At 38.9% G+C, this 24,514-nt stretch overlaps 3 protein-coding genes across 4 annotated transcripts in view; 2 read left to right on the forward strand and 1 right to left on the reverse strand.

Moving 5' to 3' along the window:
* abcd3a (ATP-binding cassette, sub-family D (ALD), member 3a) overlaps window positions 1-3,654 on the forward strand; it is a 29,043-nt gene extending 25,389 nt beyond the window's left edge. For both annotated transcript variants that reach the window (XM_069688100.1, XM_069688101.1), the window contains exons 22-23: window positions 863-919; window positions 3,220-3,654. In XM_069688100.1, coding sequence (XP_069544201.1) covers window positions 863-919; window positions 3,220-3,297 — 135 coding nt within the window. In that variant the 3' untranslated portion in view covers window positions 3,298-3,654. The remainder of the gene's footprint in view (window positions 1-862; window positions 920-3,219) is intronic.
* Window positions 3,655-6,753: 3,099 nt separating this feature from the next.
* LOC138614576 (tartrate-resistant acid phosphatase type 5-like) lies at window positions 6,754-12,336 on the forward strand. The gene is made up of 5 exons (XM_069688102.1): window positions 6,754-6,862; window positions 7,583-7,773; window positions 7,887-7,969; window positions 11,366-11,513; window positions 11,900-12,336. The coding sequence occupies exons 1-5, from the start codon at window positions 6,781-6,783 to the stop codon at window positions 12,170-12,172; spliced, it is 777 nt and encodes a 258-aa protein (XP_069544203.1). The 5' UTR covers window positions 6,754-6,780; the 3' UTR covers window positions 12,173-12,336.
* A 5,175-nt stretch (window positions 12,337-17,511) lies between these two features.
* LOC138614577 (tissue factor-like) overlaps window positions 17,512-24,514 on the reverse strand; it is a 10,490-nt gene continuing 3,487 nt past the window's right edge. Inside the window, exons 3-6 of the mRNA XM_069688103.1 lie at window positions 23,723-23,916; window positions 22,024-22,205; window positions 21,770-21,938; window positions 17,512-18,236 (exon numbers count right to left, since the gene is read on the reverse strand). Of these exons, the coding sequence (XP_069544204.1) occupies window positions 18,100-18,236; window positions 21,770-21,938; window positions 22,024-22,205; window positions 23,723-23,916 (682 nt within the window). The 3' untranslated portion in view covers window positions 17,512-18,099. The remainder of the gene's footprint in view (window positions 18,237-21,769; window positions 21,939-22,023; window positions 22,206-23,722; window positions 23,917-24,514) is intronic.

Raw genomic sequence — 24,514 nt, forward strand, 5'->3', positions numbered from 1 at the left:
CACACACACACACATACACACACATCTACAGCCACAACAACACAAAGACACATCTCAGCTGGGTGGAACACTGTGTCAGAGAACCAGTGAAGTAGATCCAGTGAGGTAGATCCAGTGAAGTAGAACTAGTGAGGTAGAACCAGTGAAGTAGATCCAGTGAAGTAGAATCAGTGAAGTAGAACTAGTGAGGTAGAACCAGTGAAGTAGATCCAGTGAGGTAGAACCAGTGAGGTAGATCCAGTGAAGTAGAACCAGTGAGGTAGAACCAGTGAGGTAGAACCAGTGAAGTAGAACTAGTGAGGTAGAACCAGTGAAGTAGATCCAGTGAAGTAGAACCAGTGAAGTAGAACTAGTGAGGTAGAACCAGTGAAGTAGATCTAGTGAGGTAGAACCAGTGAAGTAGAACCAGTGAGGTAGAACCAGTGAAGTAGAACTAGTGAGGTAGAACCAGTGAAGTAGATCTAGTGAGGTAGAACCAGTGAAGTAGAACCAGTGAGGTAGAACCAGTGAAGTAGAACCAGTGAGGTAGAACCAGTCAGGTAGAACCACATACTGGATATAAAGGAGTTCGTAGTTTCAGGTCAGGTTTCCAATCAGATCAGTCAGATCCACCGCTGGCTCCTCCCCCATCTCGTCCAAATATGGTCACTTCCTGCTCCAAACTGCTCCGAACTAGCAAAGATGGTGAGGAAGAGATATCATCACTGATGGTTGTTAACATGTCAGCAACATGCTGTCATCTCCAGTTCATACAGTTCAACCAACTGCTGTTCAATGTTTTGGAAACATTAAAAAAGATGGAGACTTGAGGAAGTGGACCGAGAACAGCTGCTCAGTCCTGGTTGTGTTTGTGTATCCACAGGTGGGCATCACCTTGTTCACAGTGTCCCACAGGAAGTCCCTGTGGAAGCACCACGAGGTAAGAACCATGTCCATCAGTCCTGCACACTTCACTGCATCAGAGATTCATCAGCAGCAACAGGACAGAGCAGTGAAGTTCAGTCTCTCCAGGAAGTCCCGTTTTGTCATCTCAATATTTAACGGAAATTCAAGCAAACTCCACAATATATGCTGAAGCTTGTAATTTGTTTTAATTCACAAGATTTTTCTGCAAAAAACTGTCATCATTAGAATCTGTGCTGAAAGGATTAACAAAAATAACTCATTTACAACCAGAAAGTATTAAATTACATGATGTGATTAAATGTTTGTGATCAGAGGAAGTTAAATGAGTTTTGTCCACACGTCCAGTTGTCAGAGACGTCTCTTTGTTTGTTTCATCCAGCAGGTCTATGTGTTGAATGAACATGAATTAAACAGCATCTAAAGCTCTTATTTTGACAGCTGATGTCGTCCTTGTTTCTATATTCCAGTCACAGACGGTCTGTTCTGGAAACATACACAGCTTTTAGGACCTTTTAGCAGCTTTTATGAGTTTTTAGCAGCTTGTAGGAGCTTTTAGGAACTTTTAGGAGCTTTTAGGAACTTTCAGGACCTTTTAGGAGCTTTTAGGAACTTTTAGGAGCTTTTAGGAGCTTTTATCTCCACGGTTCTCTAAGTTCAGTAAATACATAAAAAAGATTGGAACTAAAATATTTATGTGATGTGCAGCAGGATTATTATCACAGGAAGTGATTACACATTTATTAGTTTATCAAGTAGATTAAACAAAATATATTTTTCTCAACTTTTTTCTAATTCCCACAATTTTCCACAAAGAACTCATTTAAAACTCCACAAATAACATCGAAATCTTGTTTGATCAAAACAATCATGAGACGACTTCTGTATGATAAATGTTGTCTCCTGTCCTCCTCCTCTCCTCACCCTGTTGTCTCTCTCCTGTCCTCCTCCTCTCCTCACCCTGTTGTCTCTCTCCTGTCCTCCTCCTCTCCTCACCCTGTTGTCTCTCCTGTCCTCCTCTCCTCTCCTTACCCTGTTGTCTCTCCTGTCCTCTCCTCTCCCTGTTGTCTCTCCTGTCCTCCTCTCCTCTCCCTGTTGTCTCTCCTGTCCTCCTCCTCTCCTCACCCCGTTGTCTCTCCTGTCCTCCTCTCCTCTCCTTACCCTGTTGTCTCTCCTGTCCTCCTCTCCTCTCCCTGTTGTCTCTCCTGTCCTCCTCCTCTCCTCACCCCGTTGTCTCTCCTGTCCTCCTCTCCTCTCCTTACCCTGTTGTCTCTCCTGTCCTCCTCTCCTCACCCTGTTGTCTCTCCTGTCCTCCTCCTCTCCTCACCCTGTTGTCTCTCCTGTCCTCCTCTCCTCACCCTGTTGTCTCTCCTGTCCTCCTCCTCTCCTCACCCCGTTGTCTCTCCTGTCCTCCTCCTCTCCTCACCCTGTTGTCTCTCCTGTCCTCCTCCTCTCCTCACCCTGTTGTCTCTCTCCTGTCCTCCTCCTCTCCTCACCCTGTTGTCTCTCTCCTGTCCTCCTCCTCTCCTCACCCTGTTGTCTCTCCTGTCCTCCTCTCCTCTCCCTGTTGTCTCTCCTGTCCTCCTCCTCTCCTCACCCTGTTGTCTCTCTCCTGTCCTCCTCCTCTCCTCACCCTGTTGTCTCTCCTGTCCTCCTCTCCTCTCCTTACCCTGTTGTCTCTCCTGTCCTCTCCTCTCCCTGTTGTCTCTCCTGTCCTCCTCTCCTCTCCCTGTTGTCTCTCCTGTCCTCCTCTCCTCACCCCGTTGTCTCTCCTGTCCTCCTCTCCTCTCCTTACCCTGTTGTCTCCTGTCCTCCTCTCCTCACCCTGTTGTCTCTCCTGTCCTCCTCCTCTCCTCACCCTGTTGTCTCTCCTGTCCTCCTCCTCTCCTCACCCCGTTGTCTCTCCTGTCCTCCTCCTCTCCTCACCCTGTTGTCTCTCCTGTCCTCCTCCTCTCCTCACCCTGTTGTCTCTCTCCTGTCCTCCTCCTCTCCTCACCCTGTTGTCTCTCTCCTGTCCTCCTCCTCTCCTCACCCTGTTGTCTCTCCTGTCCTCCTCCTCTCCTCACCCTGTTGTCTCTCCTGTCCTCCTCTCCTCTCCTTACCCTGTTGTCTCTCCTGTCCTCTCCTCTCCCTGTTGTCTCTCCTGTCCTCCTCTCCTCACCCTGTTGTCTCTCCTGTCCTCCTCTCCTCTCCTTACCCTGTTGTCTCTCCTGTCCTCCTCTCCTCACCCTGTTGTCTCTCCTGTCCTCCTCTCCTCACCCTGTTGTCTCTCCTGTCCTCCTCCTCCTCACCTTGTCTTGTCCCTGTCTCCTGTAGTATTACCTCCACATGGACGGGAGAGGGAACTACGACTTCAAGCCCATCACAGAGGAGACGGTGGAGTTCGGCTCGTAACCGGCTGCTGACGTTACCCACGATGCACTGCTCCGATAAACCAGTCCGTTAATTCTTTGCACATTAGACAGAGGTTAGATTTAACATGAAAACGTTGTTTTTAATCCTTTCTAACTCGGCCTTGGACCCTGTTTGTCTGCTCTTATTTAAAGCATAAGTCCTGTCTAATCACTCATTTGTTCACTTTGATTATCAACACTTGTAATTTATTTTGCCAATGTGGAGCGTTTGAAGGCGGAGCTACACGAACTGTTTCATCACCTCCTCCTGATCATGTGATCAGCCTGTAGTGAGGACCTGATATCGGAGGTCTGAGACATCATGTCCTGCAGTAAACTGTCCCACTGAGTTCTACTGAAGTATGTGTACGGGGTGTAATGATTCATACATGTTCATTCACACACGTTAAAGTCTCAGCTGACAGCAGCCGAGGCTGCCAATCACCTGCAGCCCTGTTATCAAGATAACACTGAACAGTCACTGTGCAATTAACATGATTATAACGTGATGATTACAACATGATTAGAACACGTGATGATTAGAATTTGATGATTAGAACAATTATAACGTGATGATTAGAACATTTGATTATAACACGTGATGATTAGAACGTGATTATAACACGTGATTATAACGTGATGATTAGAACGTGATTATAACACGTGATTATAACGTGATTATAACGTGATTGTAACATGATTATAACATAACGTGATTATAACAACGTGATTATAACATGATTATAACGTGATGATAACATGATTATAACACATGATTACAACGTGATTATAACATGATTATTACACGCGATTATAACATGATTATAACGTGATTATAACATGATTATAACGTGATTATAACACGTGATGATAACATGATTATTACACGTGATTATAACATGATTATATTGTGATTATAACATTATAACGTGATTATAACATGATTATAACAATGTGATTATAACATGATTATAACATTATAACATGATTATAACACGTGAAGATAACATGATTATAACGTGATGATAACGTGATTATAACATGATAAGAACACGTGACGATTATAACATGATTAGAACACGTGACGATTATAACACAAGAACACGTGACGATTATAACATGTTAGAACACGTGACGATTAAAACATGATTAGAACACGTGACGATTAGAACACGTGATGATTACAACATGATTAGAACACATGATTATAACATGATTATAACACGTGATGATTATAACATGAAGTGACTGATCATGAAGTGAGTGAATCATTAGAACCAGAAAAGTTAAAAATGTCCAAGAATGATTTAATTGAAATATGAGCATCTTTTATTATCTGTGATAATGTAATAGAGTAATTAAACATAACTAGAAGATAAGAATCCACCACAGCTGTTTGAGAGGGAACTCCAGACATGAAGGCAGACTGTAGTGACACCTCAGCAGTGGAAGGACAGCTCCTCTACCTGACCCAGGTGTAGTGAGCAGCCTGTAAACCACGCCCACTAAACCTCCAGTCCACCTTAAATCCAACATGGTGCCTGATTGCTGTTCTGCTGCTGCAGTGAGCCTGTATGTTCCAACGGTACCGACCCGGTTGGTTCCGCTCGGCTCCAGTAGATCTCTGATCTGAACATTCCTCCTCCAACAGACTCTCTGAATGTCTAACATATTAAAGTGATTCCATCCAGGCCTCTGTACTGAGACTTCCTGCCTCAGGTCCAGCTGCCAGGCGGCTGTGATGTGAGGGGTCAGGGGTCGCGGACACATGAAGCGCGCTGGCACCCCCTGGTGTCTAAACCTTTGATCCAGGCAGCTGGACTCACAAAGCTCCTTGAAAAAGCTGCTTTTATACAAACCTGTAAAAAGTTATTGCAGTGCCAGGTTCTGCTCTGGAGCCAGTCGGACCGATTCATGAAGAGCGGTACCGCCAGAGTCTGGTCATGGATCTGCTGTGATTAAAGAACAGGAACACGCTTGTAGCTCAGCTCTAGTCAGTCTGTTCATGAAGACGTGAAGACATGTGAAGACATGGCGTCCACACTCATCTGCCTTCTGGTTCAAGTGTCCTCATGAAGGTTAGAGCATCGTGTTTGTGGGACTGAGACGGTCTGTGGGCGGAGTCTGCGATCTGTGGGCGGAGTCTCAGTTTATGGAGGATCCCTGACAGCAGATCCTCATGACTCAGCACATCTGTCCTGTAACTGTAATAAACTTTGAAGTAACTTTATTTTGAAATGACAGGAAAGAGCCTGATTTTATACAGATAATGAAGCTGTTCTGATCTCACTGCATTAAAAAAAAAAAAAAAAAACTGGGACAAATGTGTTTTCATAAAGACGTCTTTTTTCTTGTGATGTGGCTTCATGTGTAGAACTATATTTATGAGGAGCTTCAGCTGTAAAATGTATTATTATGATTTATTGTTTGTGAATGTCCTCAAACAGATCATTTTACCTGTTGTAGTGTGACGGAGTGTCAATGATCAAGACGGTGTCGTAACCAAGACGACCTGATGTGTGTCAGAGGTTACTGTTGTAACCAGGAGTTACCATCTCACTGGAGACTTCTGTCAGAACCATCAGGACCATCAGGATCAGGAGTTTTATGTCTCAAACACGGACCCTTCCAGGTCTGTAAAATGGTTCTGATCCAGAAGTGTCTTCAGCTGCAATACCAGCGAGTGCCACTAGAGGTCGGCTCCAAAAAGCCTCCGGCTCCATAGACTCCCATTCAACTTCTGTCATCAAATCCAAAGTGAATAAAATGTGTCCATCAGTTATCTCGGTGTTGTTAGCTAAAGTCACTCCTTCTTATTAGTTTTCTGGAGGTCCATCTGAAAATAATCCCTCATTCATTAGAAAAGAAGATTCAAGAAGACCTGTTTTTGGGGGCGTGTCTGTTTGATTGACAGGCCTGTGGTGCAGTCAGGTTAGAGTCAGATCCAATGCTGGCTCCTCCCCCAGCTCATCCAAACATGGTCACTTCCTGCTCCAAACCGCTCTGAACTAGAAAGACGGTGTCGGTGTGAAGGAGGCTGACAGTCACTTCAGTTTGAAGAGTTCATTACAGACTGTCTCTTATTGTGCTGATTTTACATCATGTAATAAATCATCTCAAAGGAATCTGCAGCTTTAAGTCAAATACCTTCAGAGATTATCACCTATGAATCAAGTGTCCAATAAAAAGTGAACAGCTAAATGACATCATATGTCATAAAACTTACTACCAATCAGAGTTAAAAGAAAATGAAGACTTCCTTCAGGTCTTTGTGTTTCACTGAGTACTTATTGACGTGTGTTAAAGTCTCTCCACGCTGCCGCTTTGATAGCGTGTTGAATGGCACATGCGTGTTCGTACATGTGTGCTCCGTGAGTCACACTTTGACCTGCTGAACAGCTGATTTCCTGCTCTGAAACAGGAAGTCGTCTTACCTCCACAGAGAGGTTAGTTTCACTTTGAAGCAGAAGCGATCGGAGGAGTCATGGGCAGACTTCAGCGGGAGATCTTCGTCTTCATCCTCCTCTTCAACAGCAGCTGGACCCGGATCCACTCTGAGGAACCAGGTACTGTCCCGTCTGCTGGGGAACCGAGGGTTAACCTGAGCTACAGGATGTGGTCATGTGATCAAAGATCATTTCACATCAGGACGTCTGAGTTCATGTTCTGTTGCTGAATCAGAGATTAAATTCTGAAATGGCTGGAATGCAAATAAAACTCCAGGAACTTTGTTGTTTGACTGAACATTTAATCACAACTTTCAAAGTTGGTTTTCAGGAAGTTTTAAGACCACCAGACTGGACAAGATTTGAAACGTTGAAATGAAAATGAATTCAAAACAGAAGAAAAGTCAAATTCAATAAGCCCACGTCACTCTGTAGATGGAAGTGCAACCAGAACCACAACCAGAACCAGCTGTGACTGATATTTAAACATTCAAACCTACATTCATTTTAATAAGCTGACGTCAGGTGATGTTAAAGGTCATAATTCAAAGGGAATTTGGTCATTAAGCTCTTCTGTTGTTGTTTTAACCTCCGATTTATTAACAATATTTATCCTTCAGATTACAGAAATAAATATTAAAAAATGTGCTCAACAGAATTAAATTAAAAAAGAACAAGACAATGGTCTTCAAGAAAATCCTGACTCATCAATATCTGATTCACATGTCCATCATGAATGAGTGACAGCTCATCACATGTCCATCAGGGATGAGTGACAGCTCATCAAATGTCCATCAGGAATGAGTGACAGCTCTGAGAGGATGTTGGTGTCGTCCACAGCTGCGATGCGGTTGGTAGTTCTGGCGGACTGGGGCGGTGTCCCCGTCCCTCCCTACTACACTGCTCATGAACAAGCTGTGGCAGCAGAAGTGGACCGGCTTGCCCGGACAGATGGACTGGACTTCGTCCTCAGCCTGGGAGACCACTTCTACTTCAGTGGTGTCCAGGATGTGGACGATCCCCGCTTCAAGGTCAGAACCAACACAGTAGGAGGGACGTGTCTTCAAATCATTATCCAGTCACAGTTTGTGTCTCATTAACTACAGCTGGCAAGAGGTTCTGTTTGGTCCTGTTGGACCTGCAGACTGTGGATGGACAGACTTCTGGCAGGACGTTCTGGTCCACTCTGTCCACATGGAGTTCCTCTTTGTGTCTGACGTGTAAACAGTACCTGAGACCTGAGGGGTTCTGTTGGGGGTTAAACGGGTGTTGTGCTGTTCTGTAAACCATCTCCAGATCTGTCACAGTACAAAGGTTCTGTTCAGTCCACGATGGACTGATGGAACTAGTTTCACATGTTCAGATCTTTAATTCAGAAACACAGTTTTAGTTTATTTTAGTGTTTGTTTTCTTTAATATTTCCCTCCGTAGTGTTTGTTTTCTTTAATATTTCCCTCCGTAATGTTTGTTTTCTTTAATATTTCCCTCCGTAATGTTTGTTTTCTTTAATATTTCCCTCCGTAGTGTTTGTTTTCTTTAATATTTCCCTCCGTAATGTTTGTTTTTTTTTTTTTTAATAATTCCCTCCGTAATGTTTGTTTTCTTTAATATTTCCCTCCGTAATGTTTGTTTTCTTTAATATTTCCATCCGTAATGTTTGTTTTCTTTAATATTTCCATCCGTAGTTTGTTTTCTTTAATATTTCCCTCCGTAGTGTTTGTTTTCTTTAATATTTCCCTCCGTAATGTTTGTTTTCTTTAATATTTCCGTAATGTTTGTTTTCTTCCGTAATGTTTGTTTTCTTTAATATTTCCATCCGTAGTTTGTTTTCTTTAATATGTTTAGTGTTTGTTTTCTTTAATATTTCCCTCCGTAGTGTTTGTTTTCTTTAATATTTCCCTCCGTAGTGTTTGTTTTCTTTAATATTTCCCTCCGTAGTGTTTGTTTTCTTTAATATTTCCATCCGTAATGTTTGTTTTCTTTAATATTTCCCTCCGTAATGTTTGTTATCTTTAATATTTCTCTACTTAGTGTTTGTTTTCTTTAATATTTCCCTCCGTAATGTTTGTTTTCTTTAATATTTCCCTCCGTAATGTTTGTTTTCTTTAATATTTCCCTCCGTAGTGTTTGTTTTCTTTAATATTTCCCTCCGTAATGTTTGTTTTCTTTAATATTTCCCTCCGTAATGTTTGTTTTCTTTAATATTTCCATCCGTAATGTTTGTTTTCTTTAATATTTCCCTCCGTAATGTTTGTTTTCTTTAATATTTCCCTCCGTAGTGTTTGTTTTCTTTAATATTTCCCTCCGTAGTGTTTGTTTTCTTTAATATTTCCCTCCGTAGTGTTTGTTTTTTTTTTTTTCTTTAATATTTCCCTCCGTAGTGTTTGTTTTCTTTAATATTTCCCTCCGTAGTGTTTGTTTTCTTTAATATTTCCCTCCGTAGTGTTTGTTTTCTTTAATATTTCCCTCCGTAGTGTTTGTTTTCTTTAATATTTCCCTCCGTAGTTTGTTTGTTTTCTTTAATATTTCCCTCCGTAGTGTTTGTTTTCTTTAATATTTCCCTCCGTAGTGTTTGTTTTCTTTAATATTTCCATCCGTAATGTTTGTTTTCTTTAATATTTCCATCCGTAGTTTGTTTTCTTTATTATTTCCCTCCGTAGTGTTTGTTTTCTTTAATATTTCCCTCCGTAATGTTTGTTTTCTTTAATATTTTTGTGTTTTTCTTTATTATTTCCCTCCGTAATGTTTGTTTTCTTTAATATTTCCCTCCGTAATGTTTGTTTTCTTTAATATTTCCCTCCGTAGTGTTTGTTTTCTTTAATATTTCCATCCGTAGTTTGTTTTCTTTAATATTTCCCTCCGTAGTGTTTGTTTTCTTTAATATTTCCCTCCGTAATGTTTGTTTTCTTTAATATTTCCCTCCGTAATGTTTGTTTTCTTTAATATTTCCATCCGTAGTGTTTGTTTTCTTTAATATTTCCCTCCGTAGTGTTTGTTTTCTTTAATATTTCCCTCCGTAGTGTTTGTTTTCTTTAATATTTCCCTCCGTAATGTTTGTTTTCTTTAATATTTCCCTCCGTAGTGTTTGTTTTCTTTAATATTTCCGTCCGTAATGTTTGTTTTCTTTAATATTTCCCTCCGTAGTGTTTGTTTTCTTTAATATTTCCCTCCGTAGTGTTTGTTTTCTTTAATATTTCCATCGGTGGTGTTTGTTTTCTTTAATATTTCCCTCCGTAATGTTTGTTTTCTTTAATATTTCCCTCCGTAGTGTTTGTTTTCTTTAATATTTCCCTCCGTAATGTTTGTTTTCTTTAATATTTCCCTCCGTAATGTTTGTTTTCTTTAATATTTCCCTCCGTAGTGTTTGTTTTCTTTAATATTTCCCTCCGTAGTGTTTGTTTTCTTTAATATTTCCCTCCGTAATGTTTGTTTTCTTTAATATTTTCCGTAATGTTTGTTTTCTGTAACATTTCCCTCTTTAATGTTTGTTTTCTTTAATATTTCCCTCCGTGTTTGTTGTTTGTTTTTTCTTTAATATTTCCCTCCGTAATGTTTGTTTTCTTTAATATAGTGTTTGTTTTCTTTAATATTTCCCTCCGTAGTGTTTGTTTTCTTTAATATTTCCCTCCGTAATGTTTGTTTTCTTTAATATTTCCCTCCGTAGTGTTTGTTTTCTTTAATATTTCCCTCCGTAGTGTTTGTTTTCTTTAATATTTCCCTCCGTAATGTTTGTTTTCTTTAATATTTCCCTCCGTAATGTTTGTTTTCTTTAATAATAGTGTTTGTTTTCTTTAATATTTGCCTCCGTAGTGTTTGTTTTCTTTAATATTTCCATCCGTATGTTTGTTTTCTTTAATATTTCCCTCCGTAGTGTTTGTTTTCTTTAATATTTCCCTCCGTAATGTTTGTTTTCTTTAATATTTCCCTCCGTAATGTTTGTTTTCTTTAATATTTCCCTCCGTAGTGTTTGTTTTCTTTAATATTTCCGTAGTGTTTGTTTTCTTTAATATTCCGTAGTGTTTGTTTTCTTTAATATTTCCATCCGTAATGTTTGTTTTCTTTAATATTTCCATCCGTAGTTTGTTTTCTTTAATATTTCCCTCCGTAGTGTTTGTTTTCTTTAATATTTCCCTCCGTAGTGTGTTTTCCGTAATGTTTGTTTTCTTTAATATTTCCCTCCGTAGTGTTTGTTTTGTTTGTTTTCCGTAATGTTTGTTTTCTTTAATATTTCCCTCCGTAATGTTTGTTTTCTTTAATATTTCCCTCCGTAATGTTTGTTTTCTTTAATATTTCCCTCATAATGTTTGTTTTCTTTAATATTTCTCTCCGCAGTGTTTGTTTTCTTTTTCTTTAATATTTCCCTCCGTAATGTTTGTTTTCTTTAATATTTCCCTCCGTAGTGTTTGTTTTCTTTAATATTTCCCTCCGTAGTGTTTGTTTTCTTTAATATTTCCATCCGTAATGTTTGTTTTCTTTAATATTTCCCTCGTAGTGTTTGTTTTCTTTAATATTTCCGTAATGTTTGTTTTCTTTAATATTTCCCTCCGTAGTGTTTGTTTTCTTTAATATTTCCCTCCGTAGTGTTTGTTTTCTTTAATAGACCCATTGTGCGGCTCCTCCCAGGTCCGACTACGTGCTGGTGGCTGGTCATTATCCTGTGTGGTCCATCGGCCATCACGGACCAACGTCCTGTCTGGTGAAGAGACTGAGACCTCTGCTGAAGAAGTACCGAGTCACTGCGTACCTGAGCGGCCACGACCACGACCTGCAGGTGTGTACTGAACAACACATCAACACACAAACAACATCATCTGTCCAGCACCGAACAGCTCCACCCTTCACATGATGTCACTGGATGTCACATGATGTCACTGGATGTCACATGATGTCAGGGACGGCTCCATTTAAATTTACAGCTCCTCTCTGCAGCAGCTGTCCACAGTCACAGGACAGTGTTTCCTGATCTCTGATTGGTCAGAGCTGGTGTCCATCACTCTTCCAGGACCAGCATGTTTTTACACGTTTAATAATCCACAGATCCAGTAGATGTCAGTGAAAGTGTCTCTCAGCTCTGTGTTGAAACCAGCTGATCTCTGTGATGTAAGAACTCACCTGTGTGATGCAGTACACCTGAGATTGACACATTATCTTCATCAGTTCATCAGAGAAGAAGACGGCACCTCATACGTGGTCAGCGGCAGTGGGACAGTCAGCGACCCATCCACCTACCACCGGGACGCTGTCCCCTCGTCCTGGCAGCTCTACTCCAGTCCTGTCAATCACACAGCAGGAGGCGTGGCTTACCTCCAGGTAACTGCTCATCACATGACGGTCCGCTTCATGCAGACAGACGGAAAGTGTGTTTACCAGGCAGAGCTGCTGCCGCGGTGCCCGGAGGTTCCTCATCACTTCACAGACACGTTCTCCTAGAGGTTGAACCGTTCTCCTACAGGTTGAACCGTTCTCCCAGAGGTTGAACCGTTCTCCTACAGGTTGAACCGTTCTCCTAGAGGTTGAACCGTTCTCCTAGAGGTTGAACTGTTCTCCTACAGGTTGAACCGTTCTCCTTCAGGTTGAACCGTTCTACTAGAGGTTGAACCACTGTCTGAATGTATTAATTAGTGTGTATTCATCATGATCAGTTCTGTTTCTTTATATTCATGTTTAAACTGAGTGGTTTATATTCATCATGATTTATATTCATCATGGTTTATATTCATCATGATTTATATTCATCGTGGTTTATATTCATCATGGTTTATATTCATCATGGTTTATATTCATCATGATTTATATATTCATCGTGGTTTATATTCAACGTGGTTTATATTCATCGTGGTTTATATTCATCATGATTTATATTTAACATGGTTTATATTCATCATGGTTTATATTCATCATGATTTATATTCATCATGATTTATATTCATAATGGTTTATATTCATCATGATTTATATTCATCATGATTTATATTCATCATGGTTTATATTCATCATGATTTATATTCATAATGGTTTATATTCATCATGGTTTATATTCATCATGATTTATATTCATCATGATTTATATTCATCATGATTTATATTCATCATGGTTTATATTCATCATGGTTTATATTCATCATGGTTTATATTCATCATGGTTTATATTCATCATGGTTTATATTCATCATAATTTATATTCATCATGGTTTATATTCATCATGGTTTATATTCATCATGGTTTATATTCATCATGATTTATATTCATCATGATTTATATTCATCATGGTTTATATTCATCATGGTTTATATTCATCATGATTTATATTGGTTTATTTATATTCATCGTGTTTTATATTCATCGTAGTTTATATTCATCATATATTCATCATGATTTATATTCATCATGGTTTATATTCATCATGGTTTATATTCATCATGATTTATATTCATCATGGTTTATATTCATCATGATTTATATTCAACATGGTTTATATTCATCATGGTTTATATTCATCATGATTTATATTCATCATGATTTATATTCATCATGATTTATATTCATCATGGTTTATATTCATCATGGTTTATATTCATCGTGGTTTATATTCATCGTGGTTTATATTCATCATGGTTTATATTCATCATGGTTTATATTCATCATGGTTTATATTCATCATGATTTATATTCATCATGGTTTATATTCATCATGGTTTATATTCATCATGATTTATATTCATCATGGTTTATATTCATCATGGTTTATATTCATCATGATTTATATTCATCATGATTTATATTCATCATGGTTTATATTCATCATGATTTATATTCATAATGGTTTATATTCATCATGGTTTATATTCATCATGATTTATATTCATCATGATTTATATTCATCATGATTTATATTCATCATGGTTTATATTCATCATGGTTTATATTCATCATGGTTTATATTCATCATGGTTTATATTCATCATGGTTTATATTCATCATGGTTTATATTCATCATGATTTATATTCATGATTTATATTCATCATGGTTTATATTCATCATGGTTTATATTCATCATGATTTATATTCATCATGATTTATATTCAACATGGTTTATATTCATCATGGTTTATATTCATCATGATTTATATTCATCATGGTTTATATTCATCATGATTTATATTCATCATGGTTTATATTCATGGTTTATATTCATCATGGTTTATATTCATCATGGTTTATATTCATCATGGTTTTATATTCATCATGATTTATATTCATCATGGTTTTATATTCATCATGGTTTATATTCATCATGATTTATATTCATCATGATTTATATTCATCATGGTTTATATTCATCATGATTTATATTCATCATGTTTATATTCATCATGTTTATATTTCATGGTTTATATTCATCATGATTTATATTCATCATGATTTATATTCATCATGATTTATATTCATCATGATTTATATTTCATGGTTTATATTCATGGTTTATATTCATCATGATTTATATTCATGATTTATATTCATCATGATTTATATTCATCATGATTTATATCATGGTTTATATTCATCATGTTTTATATTCATCGTAGTTTATAATCATCATGGTTTATATTCATCATGATTTATATTCATCGTGGTTTATATTCATCATGGTTTATATTCATCATGGTTTATATTCATCATGATTTATATTCATCATGGTTTATATTCATCATGATTTATTCAGCATGATTTATATTCATCATGGTTTATATTCATCATGATTTATATTCATCATGATTTATATTCATCATGGTTTATATTCATCATGATTTATATTCATCATGATTTATATTCATCATGATTTATATTCATCATGGTTTATATTCATCATGATTTATATTCATCATGGTTTATATTCATCATGGTTTATATTCATCATGATTTATATTCATCATGGTTTATATTCATCATGATTTATTCAGCATGGTTTATCTCCTTCTCTTTATAGGTCTGTTTATTTCATTTAGGATGTGTTCTCTGGTCATCCCCAGAAAAACTGGAGAAAAGCCGCCGGCTCATCGTCCAGAGGCTCACAGCAAGTTTAGATTACCAAACCATCAGATTATTGACTTCATTTACTCTGTTTGATTTACAAAGTAATGCTACCGGGTTACTGTCTTCAATAAATGATCTCATTCATGAAATGTGGAAATAAAAAAGGCCGATTAAAGAAATGATATGAGCATTTGGAGAGCCCAAAGAAGTAGACGAGGGTTAACGTGGACCTCCACAGCCTGTCTCTGTCTGATGTTAACAACATCTACCTACCAGCACCTCCAAAGACGAGCACCTCGAAGCTAGGCTAACAGACAGCTTCACATTTAGCTGGTAGACGTGAGAGGCTTTTATCTTCTCATCAGAATCTGGATTTAATAGGTTTCCCTTCAAATGATAACAATCCTAAACGTGTCTCTCTGCAGATGAATTTGAAGAAAAGTATTTAGAGCTTCACCAGATTGGTGACAGTGGATTAGAGGACATATATTCAGGCTACCGTAAAGAAGACCAAGTAAGAAGAAACATCACCAAGCTTCCAGCAGCACCTTCACAAGGAGGTGACCTCTTGTCTGATGGACATGAAGTCCAGCTCCACTCCCCTTACTCAGCGTGTTTCACTGCTTCTATCACACATCATCCTCAGGCAGATGGTGGACGCTGCCATTGACCTCCACTCCAAGGGAGTCTTTCACTGGGACATAAAGACCGAAAATGTCCTCATTGAAAGTGGACCTGATGGCCCTCGAGTCCGGAATATAGATTTTAGACGTGGCTGCCTGGTGAGGAATGGATTTAACAATAATTAGAGGGAAGATATTTGATTTTTCTCCTGCACTTCACTCAATATTTGAAAGACACAACTTTGATGTTTAAACAAGACTTGTGCTCCTTTACTGACCATTATGTCCTCCCTCCATCTTTATGTCTGCGTATCGTAGGTACCTTCTCGTTAGCCCCTCCAGAGTGGAAGTTCCAGAGAAAACACCAGGCCGGTCCAACAACAGTGGAGCACCTGGGGGCGTTATACAACCTGCTGGATCTTACAGGACCTACAGCTCCACCCTGGCTCAGCTGAGGATCAACCATCCAACCACATCCAGCCATCAACCATCCAACCACATCCAGCCATCAACCATCCAACCACATCCAGCCAGCCATCAACCATCCAACCACATCCAGCCATCAACCATCCAACCACATCCAGCCAGCCATCAACCATCCAACCACATCCAGCCAGCCATCAACCATCCAACCACATCCAGCCAGCCATCAACCATCCAACCACATCCAGCCAGCCATCAACCATCCAACCACATCCAGCCAGCCATCAACCATCCAACCACATCCAGCCATCAACCATCCAACCACATCCAGCCAGCCATCAACCATCCAACCACATCCAGCCAGCCATCAACCATCCAACCACATCCAGCCAGCCATCAACCATCCAACCACATCCAGCCAGCCATTAACCATCCAACCACATCCAGCCAGCCATCAACCATCCAACCACATCCAGCCAGCCATCAACCATCCAACCACATCCAGCCAGCCAGCTGTTCTCTTCTGTCTCTGAGCAGCTTCACACTGCTAGAGCAGCCTCTTTGTCCTCTGTCCTGATCCTTCTTGACCTTCTGCTGCATTGGACACAGTGAACCACCAGATCCTTCTTTCCTCCTTCAGGACCTCGGTGTCTCAGGCTCTGCTCTCTCCCTGTTCTCATCCGACCTCAACGACCTCACCTACCGGGTAACTTGGAGAGGATCTGTGTCTGAACCTTGTCCTCTCACTACTGGTGTCCCTCAAGGCTCCGTCCCGGGTCCCCTCCTCTTCTCTCTACACTGACTCTCTCGGCTCTGTCCTTCACTCGCATGTCTTTTCCTACCACAGCTATGCTGATGACACCCAACTGATCCTCTCTTTTCCAGATCTGAAACACAGGTAGCAGCATGAATCTCTGCCTGTCTGACTGACATGTCTCAGTGGATGTCCTCACACCACCTGGAAATCAACCTCCACAAGACCGACCTGCTCTTCCTTCCAGGGAAAGACTCTCCCACCCTCAACCTGACTACTACCTTCAACAACTCTGTTATCCCGACCCTGACTGATAAGAACCTCGGAGACACTCCACAGTCAACTCTCTTTTACTGCCAACATCACTGCAACAACACGTTCCTGTAGATACATGCTGCACAACATCAGGAGAATACGTCCTCTTCTCACTCAGAAGAGGAGGGAGAGAGGAGGGAGAGAGGAGGAGGACAGAGAGGAGGAGGGGGAGAGGAGGGAGAGGAGGAGGGAGAGAGGAGGAGGAAGAGAGAGAGGGAGAGAGGAGGGAGCGAGGGAGTGAATGCTGTGACGGACAGGTCCAGAGTCTGTTGATGTGGTCAGGTTGTCAGTTAGAGAGTCAGAGATAAAGAAGTGGTCGGAGACATGAAGTGGAGTTACAGTGAGGTTAGATGTGGAGCAGTTTCTGGTGAAATATAGTCCAGGTGGTTCCAACCTTTGTGAGAAGGAGGGGAAGGACTGAGGGAGACAGCAAAGGAAAACAGAAAGAGCACAAGGTCAGATGACTTCTCAGTCTGGATGTTAAAGTCACCCAGAAGGACAAGTGGAGGACCATGTTCTGGGACGTTTGACAGGAGGACGTCTAATTCGTCCAATAAATCTCCCAAAGGACCCCCCACCCCCCTCACACTTATCAATGGGAACAGAGAGATGGAAACGTGTTGTGTAAAATATTTATTCAACCTTTCACCACATAAAATGATCTTCAACAATCTGAAGGATCAAACAGCTAAAAAAACAAATCTGTTAATCAAACACAATAAATTAAACACTGCATACAAAAATAACATTTTCTAAGTGTTGATTTCAAATAAAGTTTCACCAGAATCCCCAAATATGTCATTATTACCATCACGTTCAGAAAGAAGCCTACAAAAAGCAATAAATAAGATGGGAGGGTAGTGTTCAGTACAGTCAGAGGTCCCATCACCACATTATGAAATATTACAGCTCACAGTGTTTTCTTAAAGTCTGCAGCTTGGAATGAGGAAAAATTAAATATTTCAGAACGCAGTTTCACAGAAACTAAAACTAAACTTATTCCAGTGATCCAACCGGATCTGTTCTCCTGGACCGGACCACCTAAGTCCAGCTCTGATGTCCCAGCTGTTCCCCGTTGGAGTGTGTGTGTGTGTGTGTGTGTGTGTGTGTGTGTGTGTGTGTGTGTGTGTGTGTGTGTGTGTGTGTGTGTGTGTGTGTGTGTGTGTGTGTGTGTGTGTGTGTGTGTGTGTGTGTGTGTGTGTGTGTCTATACATCCCGGAGCGGTACCCCTTCTCTTCCAGCCTTCTTGCTGTGTTTGCAGCAGACCACAGTGACAGCGATGATGATGCCGATCAGCAGCAGGATGAGGAAGATGGCTCCAGCGATCACGCTGACAGAATACACTGCACACAGGTCACATGACATCAGAGAGTTTCTCCAAGAGCGGGAAAAATGGTCATCTGTTGTACATCTCACTTTGTAAGAAACAGAGACTTTTAACACAAATGGAACATTTGTCACATTTCTATGAAATTCCTTCACAGTCTTCACTACATATATGATTCATATTTATAGACAACAGCTGACTGGAGGAGGGAAAAATCTGTAGTTTTACCTCTAAAATAATAATCCAGTCATTTTACCGAAAATGTTGTGAAGTTTGTTTAATCTCCATCTTTGTGTGTTTTGGAGACGACATGATATTTGTAGTGAACTGTTGACAGTAACAGAGACTTTAGTGGTTCCATGGAGGACTGGACCTTCACACAGTTTAACAGGAGACGTCTCTCTGAAGGGGGACGTCATATCTGAACACAATCCAACAGAACACAATCATACAGCCCTCTGGAGGGTTAGGAGTTAGGAGTTAGGTTCTGGAGGACCCCAGCCATTACACACACACACACACACACACACACACACACACACACACACACACACACACACACACACACACACACACACACACACACACACACACACACACACACACACACACACACACACACACACACACACACACACACACACACACAAACACACTCACACACACACACACACACCCTGCAGAGAGACGCCTCCTGTTAAACTGTGTGAAGGTCCAGTCCTCCATGGAACCACTAAAGCAGGGGTGGCAAACATACGGCCCGCGGGCCGGATCCGGCCCGCCAGGGGGTCCAGCTCGGCCCGCCGGATGACTTTGCTAAGTGTGAAAATTACAGAAAGACATAAATTGCATTTCTATGAGAATATGGAGGTTTATGAGCACAAACGTTTTGTAATTGTTTTTAATCGATCCAGTAATTGCTTCAAAAACAGCGTAAATGCGACGTCTGCTCCGGATGAAGAAGCGCTCGCTGCCACAGGCAGCAGCGCTCGCTGCTCGCTTTGAGCGAGGGAATCTGCAGAGGAGAGCCCAGGCAGATAAACAGTGGGCTGATGTCTGAGTTTTTGCTCTTTATGTTTCTAGTTTATTGTAGAAAGACCTTTTTAAAATAGAGTTTATCATCCAAAAACCATCACCAACGATTTAAACATAGAGAAATATTGTCGTTATGTATGCGTTATTATGCTATGATTTTACTGGTCTGGCCCACTTGAGATCAAAGTGGGCAGTATGTGGCCCCTTAACTAAAATGAGTTTGACACCCCTGCACTAAAGTCTCTGTTACTGTCAACAGTTCACTACAAATATCATGTCGTCTCCAAAACACACAAAGATGGAGATTAAACAAACTTCACAACATTTTCGGTAAAATGACTGGATTATTATTTTAGAGTGATAAATATTGAAACGCTTTGATCTAAATATTTACATGTTTTAATATAAACATTTACATGTTTTTTAATATAAATACCTGCCTGTTTTAATATAAATATTTCCATGTTTTAATATAAATATTAGCATGTTTTAATATAAATATTTCCATGTTTTAATATAAATATTAGCATGTTTTAATATAAATATTAGCGTTTTTATATAAATATTTACATGTCTTAATATAAATATTTACATGTTCAATGTAAAAAATATTTACATGTTTTAATATGAATATTTACATGTTTTAATATGAATATTAACATGTTTTAATATAAATATTAGCATGTTTTAATATAAATATTAGCATGTTTTAATATAAATATTTCCATGTTTTAATATAAATATTAGCATGTTTTAATATAAATATTAGCGTTTTTATATAAATATTTACATGTCTTAATATAAATATTTACATGTTCAATGTAAAAAATATTTACATGTTTTAATATGAATATTTACATGTTTTAATATGAATATTAACATGTTTTAATATAAATATTAGCATGTTTTAATATAAATATTTACATGTTCAATATGGATATTTACATGTTTTAATATAAATATTTACATGTTTAATATGAATATTTACATGTTTAATATAAATATTAGCATGTTTTAATATAATATTAACATGTTTTAATATTAATATTTACATGTTCAATATGAATATTTACATGTTTAATATAAATATTAGCATGTTTTAATATAATATTAACATGTTTTAATATGAATATTTACATGTTTTAATATTAATATTAACATGTTTTAATATAAATATTTACATGTTTTAATATAAATATTTACATGTTTTTAATATAAATATTAGCATATTTTAATATAAATATTTACATGTTTTAATATAAATATTAGCATGTTTTAATATAAATATTAACATGTTTTAATATAAATATTTACATGTTTTTATATAAATATTAGCATGTTTTAATATAATATTAACATGTTTTAATATAAATATTTACATGTTTTAATATAAATATTAGCATGTTTTAATATAATATTAACATGTTTTAATATGAATATTTACATGTTTTAATATAAATATTAGCATGTTTTAATATAAATATTTACATGTTTTAATATAAATATTAGCATGTTTTAATATAAATATTAGCATGATTTAATATAAATATTTCCATGTTTTAATATAAATATTATCATGTTTTAATATAAATATTAGCATGATTTAATATATATTAGCATTTTTATATAAATATTTGCATGATTTAATATAAATATTAGCATTTACATGGTTTAATATAAATATTTACATGTTCAATATAAATATTTACATGTTCAATATAAATATTTACATGTTTTAATATGAATATTTACATGTTCAATATGAATATTTACATGTTTTAATATAAATATTTAAATGTTCAATATACATATTTACATGGTTTAATATACATATTTACATGGTTTAATATAAATATTAGCATGTTATAATATAAATATTTACATGTTTTAATGTAAATATTAGTATGTTTTAATATAAATATTTACATGTTCAATATGAATATTTACATGTTTTAATATAAATATTAGCGTTTTTATATAAATATTTACATGTTTTAATATAAATATTTACATGTTCAATGTAAAAAATATTTACATGTTTTAATATGAATATTTACATGTTTTAATATGAATATTTACATGTTTTAATATGAATATTAACATGTTTTAATATAAATATTTACATGTTTTAATATAAATATTTACATGTTCAATATGAATATTTACATGTTTTAATATAAATATTAGCATGTTTTAATATAAATATTTACATGTTCAATATGAATATTTACATGTTCTAATATACATATTACATATATTATATTTACATTAAAACATATATAGGTATATATATATATATATATATACGTATGTATGTTTCTTGAATGTCCAAATTGAACACCTCTCTACGATGTTGTAGCCCCACCCACTGCGTCCTCTCTGGAGCCCCGCCCACTGCGTCCTCTCTGACTCCATCAGCCCCATCAGCTTGTGTGATGCTGTGTGTATGCAGCTCCTCCCCCCTCTCTCCTCCCTCCCCGCTCCCCCCTCTGCTGTAGATGGTGATCAGCTGACCTTTGAAGACGGACTGGTTGCTACGGTCGGAGCACTGCATCTGGCTCATCTCTCCCAGCTGCTTGTCGGGGGGGCGGCTGGTGATGAAGGCCTGCACGGTGAAGCAGTAGCTCTCCCCTCGGTCCAGGCTGCTCATCTCTATCATGTTGGTCCTGGAGTTCTCCACTTTCTGAGGACAGCACAGGAGCAGGACATGGAGGTGGTCCTGTCTTCTTCATGTATGACAGGCCGGTACTCTGGTGTCTGGTACTCACCTTCCCGGTGCTCTGGTTCTTCCTGTAGGTCACTTTGTACTGCAGCTGGTCGGAGAACACATCCCTGATGTTCAGCTGGCGGCCATCTTTGAACAGGGCGGTGAGGGGGTCGCTCACATACAGGGTGGTCTTCTTCTTGTCTTCGCTCACCTCCAGCTTGAAGTCAGGTCTGCCGATGTCAGCTGTAGGGGGCGGGGGGTGTTATAGAGTGAATATAGTCCTGTAGTAGCTGAGGGGGTGGGGGAGGGTGGGTTTGCTCTTCTTCACTGTTGTTAATAAATGAAGCTTTAAGTGTGACCTTCATCTGGATCAGAACCACTTCACTGGACCAGCAAGCTGTGTTTCCCTATAACGACTCCTCTATGTGATCTCGTGGATCGTTACATACATGATGACATAGTCGTGTTGCAGCATGTTCATGAAGAGCAGTGAGTGTTTAGTTGTAACACTTCCTGTTTCCTGCTTCTGAACCAGCAGCTCTGAGCATCTCTAGAATTTCTGCTGGGAACCTGCAGCTGCAACAGGAAGTGTTTGTGTAAACAGTGACGCTGCTTCAGGGACCGTTTGGATCATGAAGCCAGGTTCTACAGGTTCTACAGGTTTCTACAGGTTTCTACAGGCTCTACAGGTTTCTACAGGTTCTACAGGTTTCTACAGGTTCCACAGGTTTCTACAGGTTTCTACATGGTTCTACAGGATTCTACAGGGTTCTACAGGTTTCTACAGGTTTCTACAGGTTTCTACAGGTTCCACAGGTTTCTACAGGTTCTACAGGTTTCTACAGGATTCTACAGGATTCTACAGGGTTCTGCAGGTTTCTACAAGATTCTACAGGGTTCTACAGGATTCTACAGGATTCTACAGGTTTCTACAGGTTCTACAGTGTTCTACAGGTTTCTACAGGTTCTACAGGGTTCTACAGGTTTCTACAGGTTCTACAGGTTTCTGCAGGTTCTACAGGTTTCTACAGGTTTGTACAGGTTCTACATGGTTCTACAAGTTTCTACAGGTTCTACAGAGTTCTACAGGTTTCTACAGGTTTCTACAGGTTCTACAGGTTTCTACAGGTTTCTACAGGGTTCTACAGGTTTCTACAGGTTTCTACAGGATTCTACAGGGTTCTACAGGTTTCTAAAGGTTCTACAGGTTTCTACAGGTTTCTACAGGTTTCTACAGGTTCCACAGGTTTCTACAGGTTCTACAGGTTTCTACAGGATTCTACAGGGTTCTGCAGGTTTCTACAAGATTCTACAGGGTTCTACAGGATTCTACAGGATTCTACAGGTTTCTACAGGTTCTACAGTGTTCTACAGGTTTCTACAGGTTCTACAGGTTCTACATGGTTCTACAGGTTTCTACAGGTTTGTACAGGTTCTACATGGTTATACAGGTTTCTACAGGTTCTACAGGTTTCTACAGGTTCTACAGAGTTCTACAGGTTTCTACAGGGTTCTACAGGTTTCTACAGGATTTTACAGGTTTCTACAGGGTTCTACAGGTTTCTACAGGTTCTACAGGTTCTACAGGTTTCTACAGGTTTCTACAGGTTCTACAGGTTTCTGCAGCTCAGCGTGTTTGCTGTGACATCACAGCTCTGTGAGCTCAAACGTGTTGAAGCAGCTCGTCTGTGTTTCATTCAACGTGTCTGAAAACGTCTGAGACTCATCACATAAAACAGGGCGGAGTCAGAGGAACCTACTGTCTCTGTAGGGGCAGAACCGAGGGGAGCTGCTGTGGGGGAACTCGATGAGGTCAGAGGTCGCTCCCAGCGGGGGGGTGGACAGGACGTCGGCGGTGTAGCAGGCGTTCAGGTCGCTCAAAGACGTGGACAGATCACAGACGGCCAGTGAGGAGCGGATGCAGTGGTTGTTCCTCTGTTTGTTCCCACCCACCCTGCAGTAGGCCACAGGTCAACGGTCACACACATGACACAGACTCGGAGAAGATATCAAAGCAATAAATCACGTTGCTACAAGTCTTCAGAGCAGCAACCAATCACAGCAGAGCACAGCTTTAATCTACACATGTACAGCAGGGACACAGACACATTGTTAATGATTATGTCATCTTTGGTTGGGGCGTGTACTTCCTCCTCCACACGGACACATACTGTTTAGTATGTTCAAGTAAACATACTACATACTGTTTAGTATGTTCCAGTTGTAAACACTCTACATACTGTTTAGTATGTTCAAGTAAACACGCTACATACTGTTTAGTATGTTCAAGTAAACACGCTACATACTGTTTAGTATGTTCCAGTTGTAAACACGCTACATACTGTTTAGTATGTTCCAGTTGTAAACACGCTACATACTGTTTAGTATGTTCCATTTGTAAACACGCTACATACTGTTTTGTATGTTCCAATAAGCACACTGCATACTGTTTAGTATGTTCCAATAAACACACTACATACTGTTTAATATGTTCCAGTAAACACGCTACATACTGATTAGTATGTTCCAGTTGTAAACACACTGCATACTGT

This window comes from Brachyistius frenatus, unplaced genomic scaffold, assembly GCF_029030835.1.
Source record: "Brachyistius frenatus isolate BFR_SWC_R1_liver_20210118 unplaced genomic scaffold, ASM2903083v1 Contig_526, whole genome shotgun sequence".
Lineage (NCBI taxonomy): Eukaryota > Metazoa > Chordata > Actinopteri > Embiotocidae > Brachyistius > Brachyistius frenatus.

Excerpts from the sequence above, each read along its gene's own strand:
- LOC138614576 (XM_069688102.1), top strand. The coding sequence starts at position 6,781 with ATGGGCAGACTTCAGCGGGAGATCTTCGTCTTCATCCTCCTCTTCAAC. Across the intron at positions 6,863-7,582 it reads GATCCACTCTGAGGAACCAG|CTGCGATGCGGTTGGTAGTT; the intron begins GTACTGTCCCGT and ends TGTCGTCCACAG. Across the intron at positions 7,774-7,886 it reads TGGACGATCCCCGCTTCAAG|ACTGTGGATGGACAGACTTC; the intron begins GTCAGAACCAAC and ends TTGGACCTGCAG.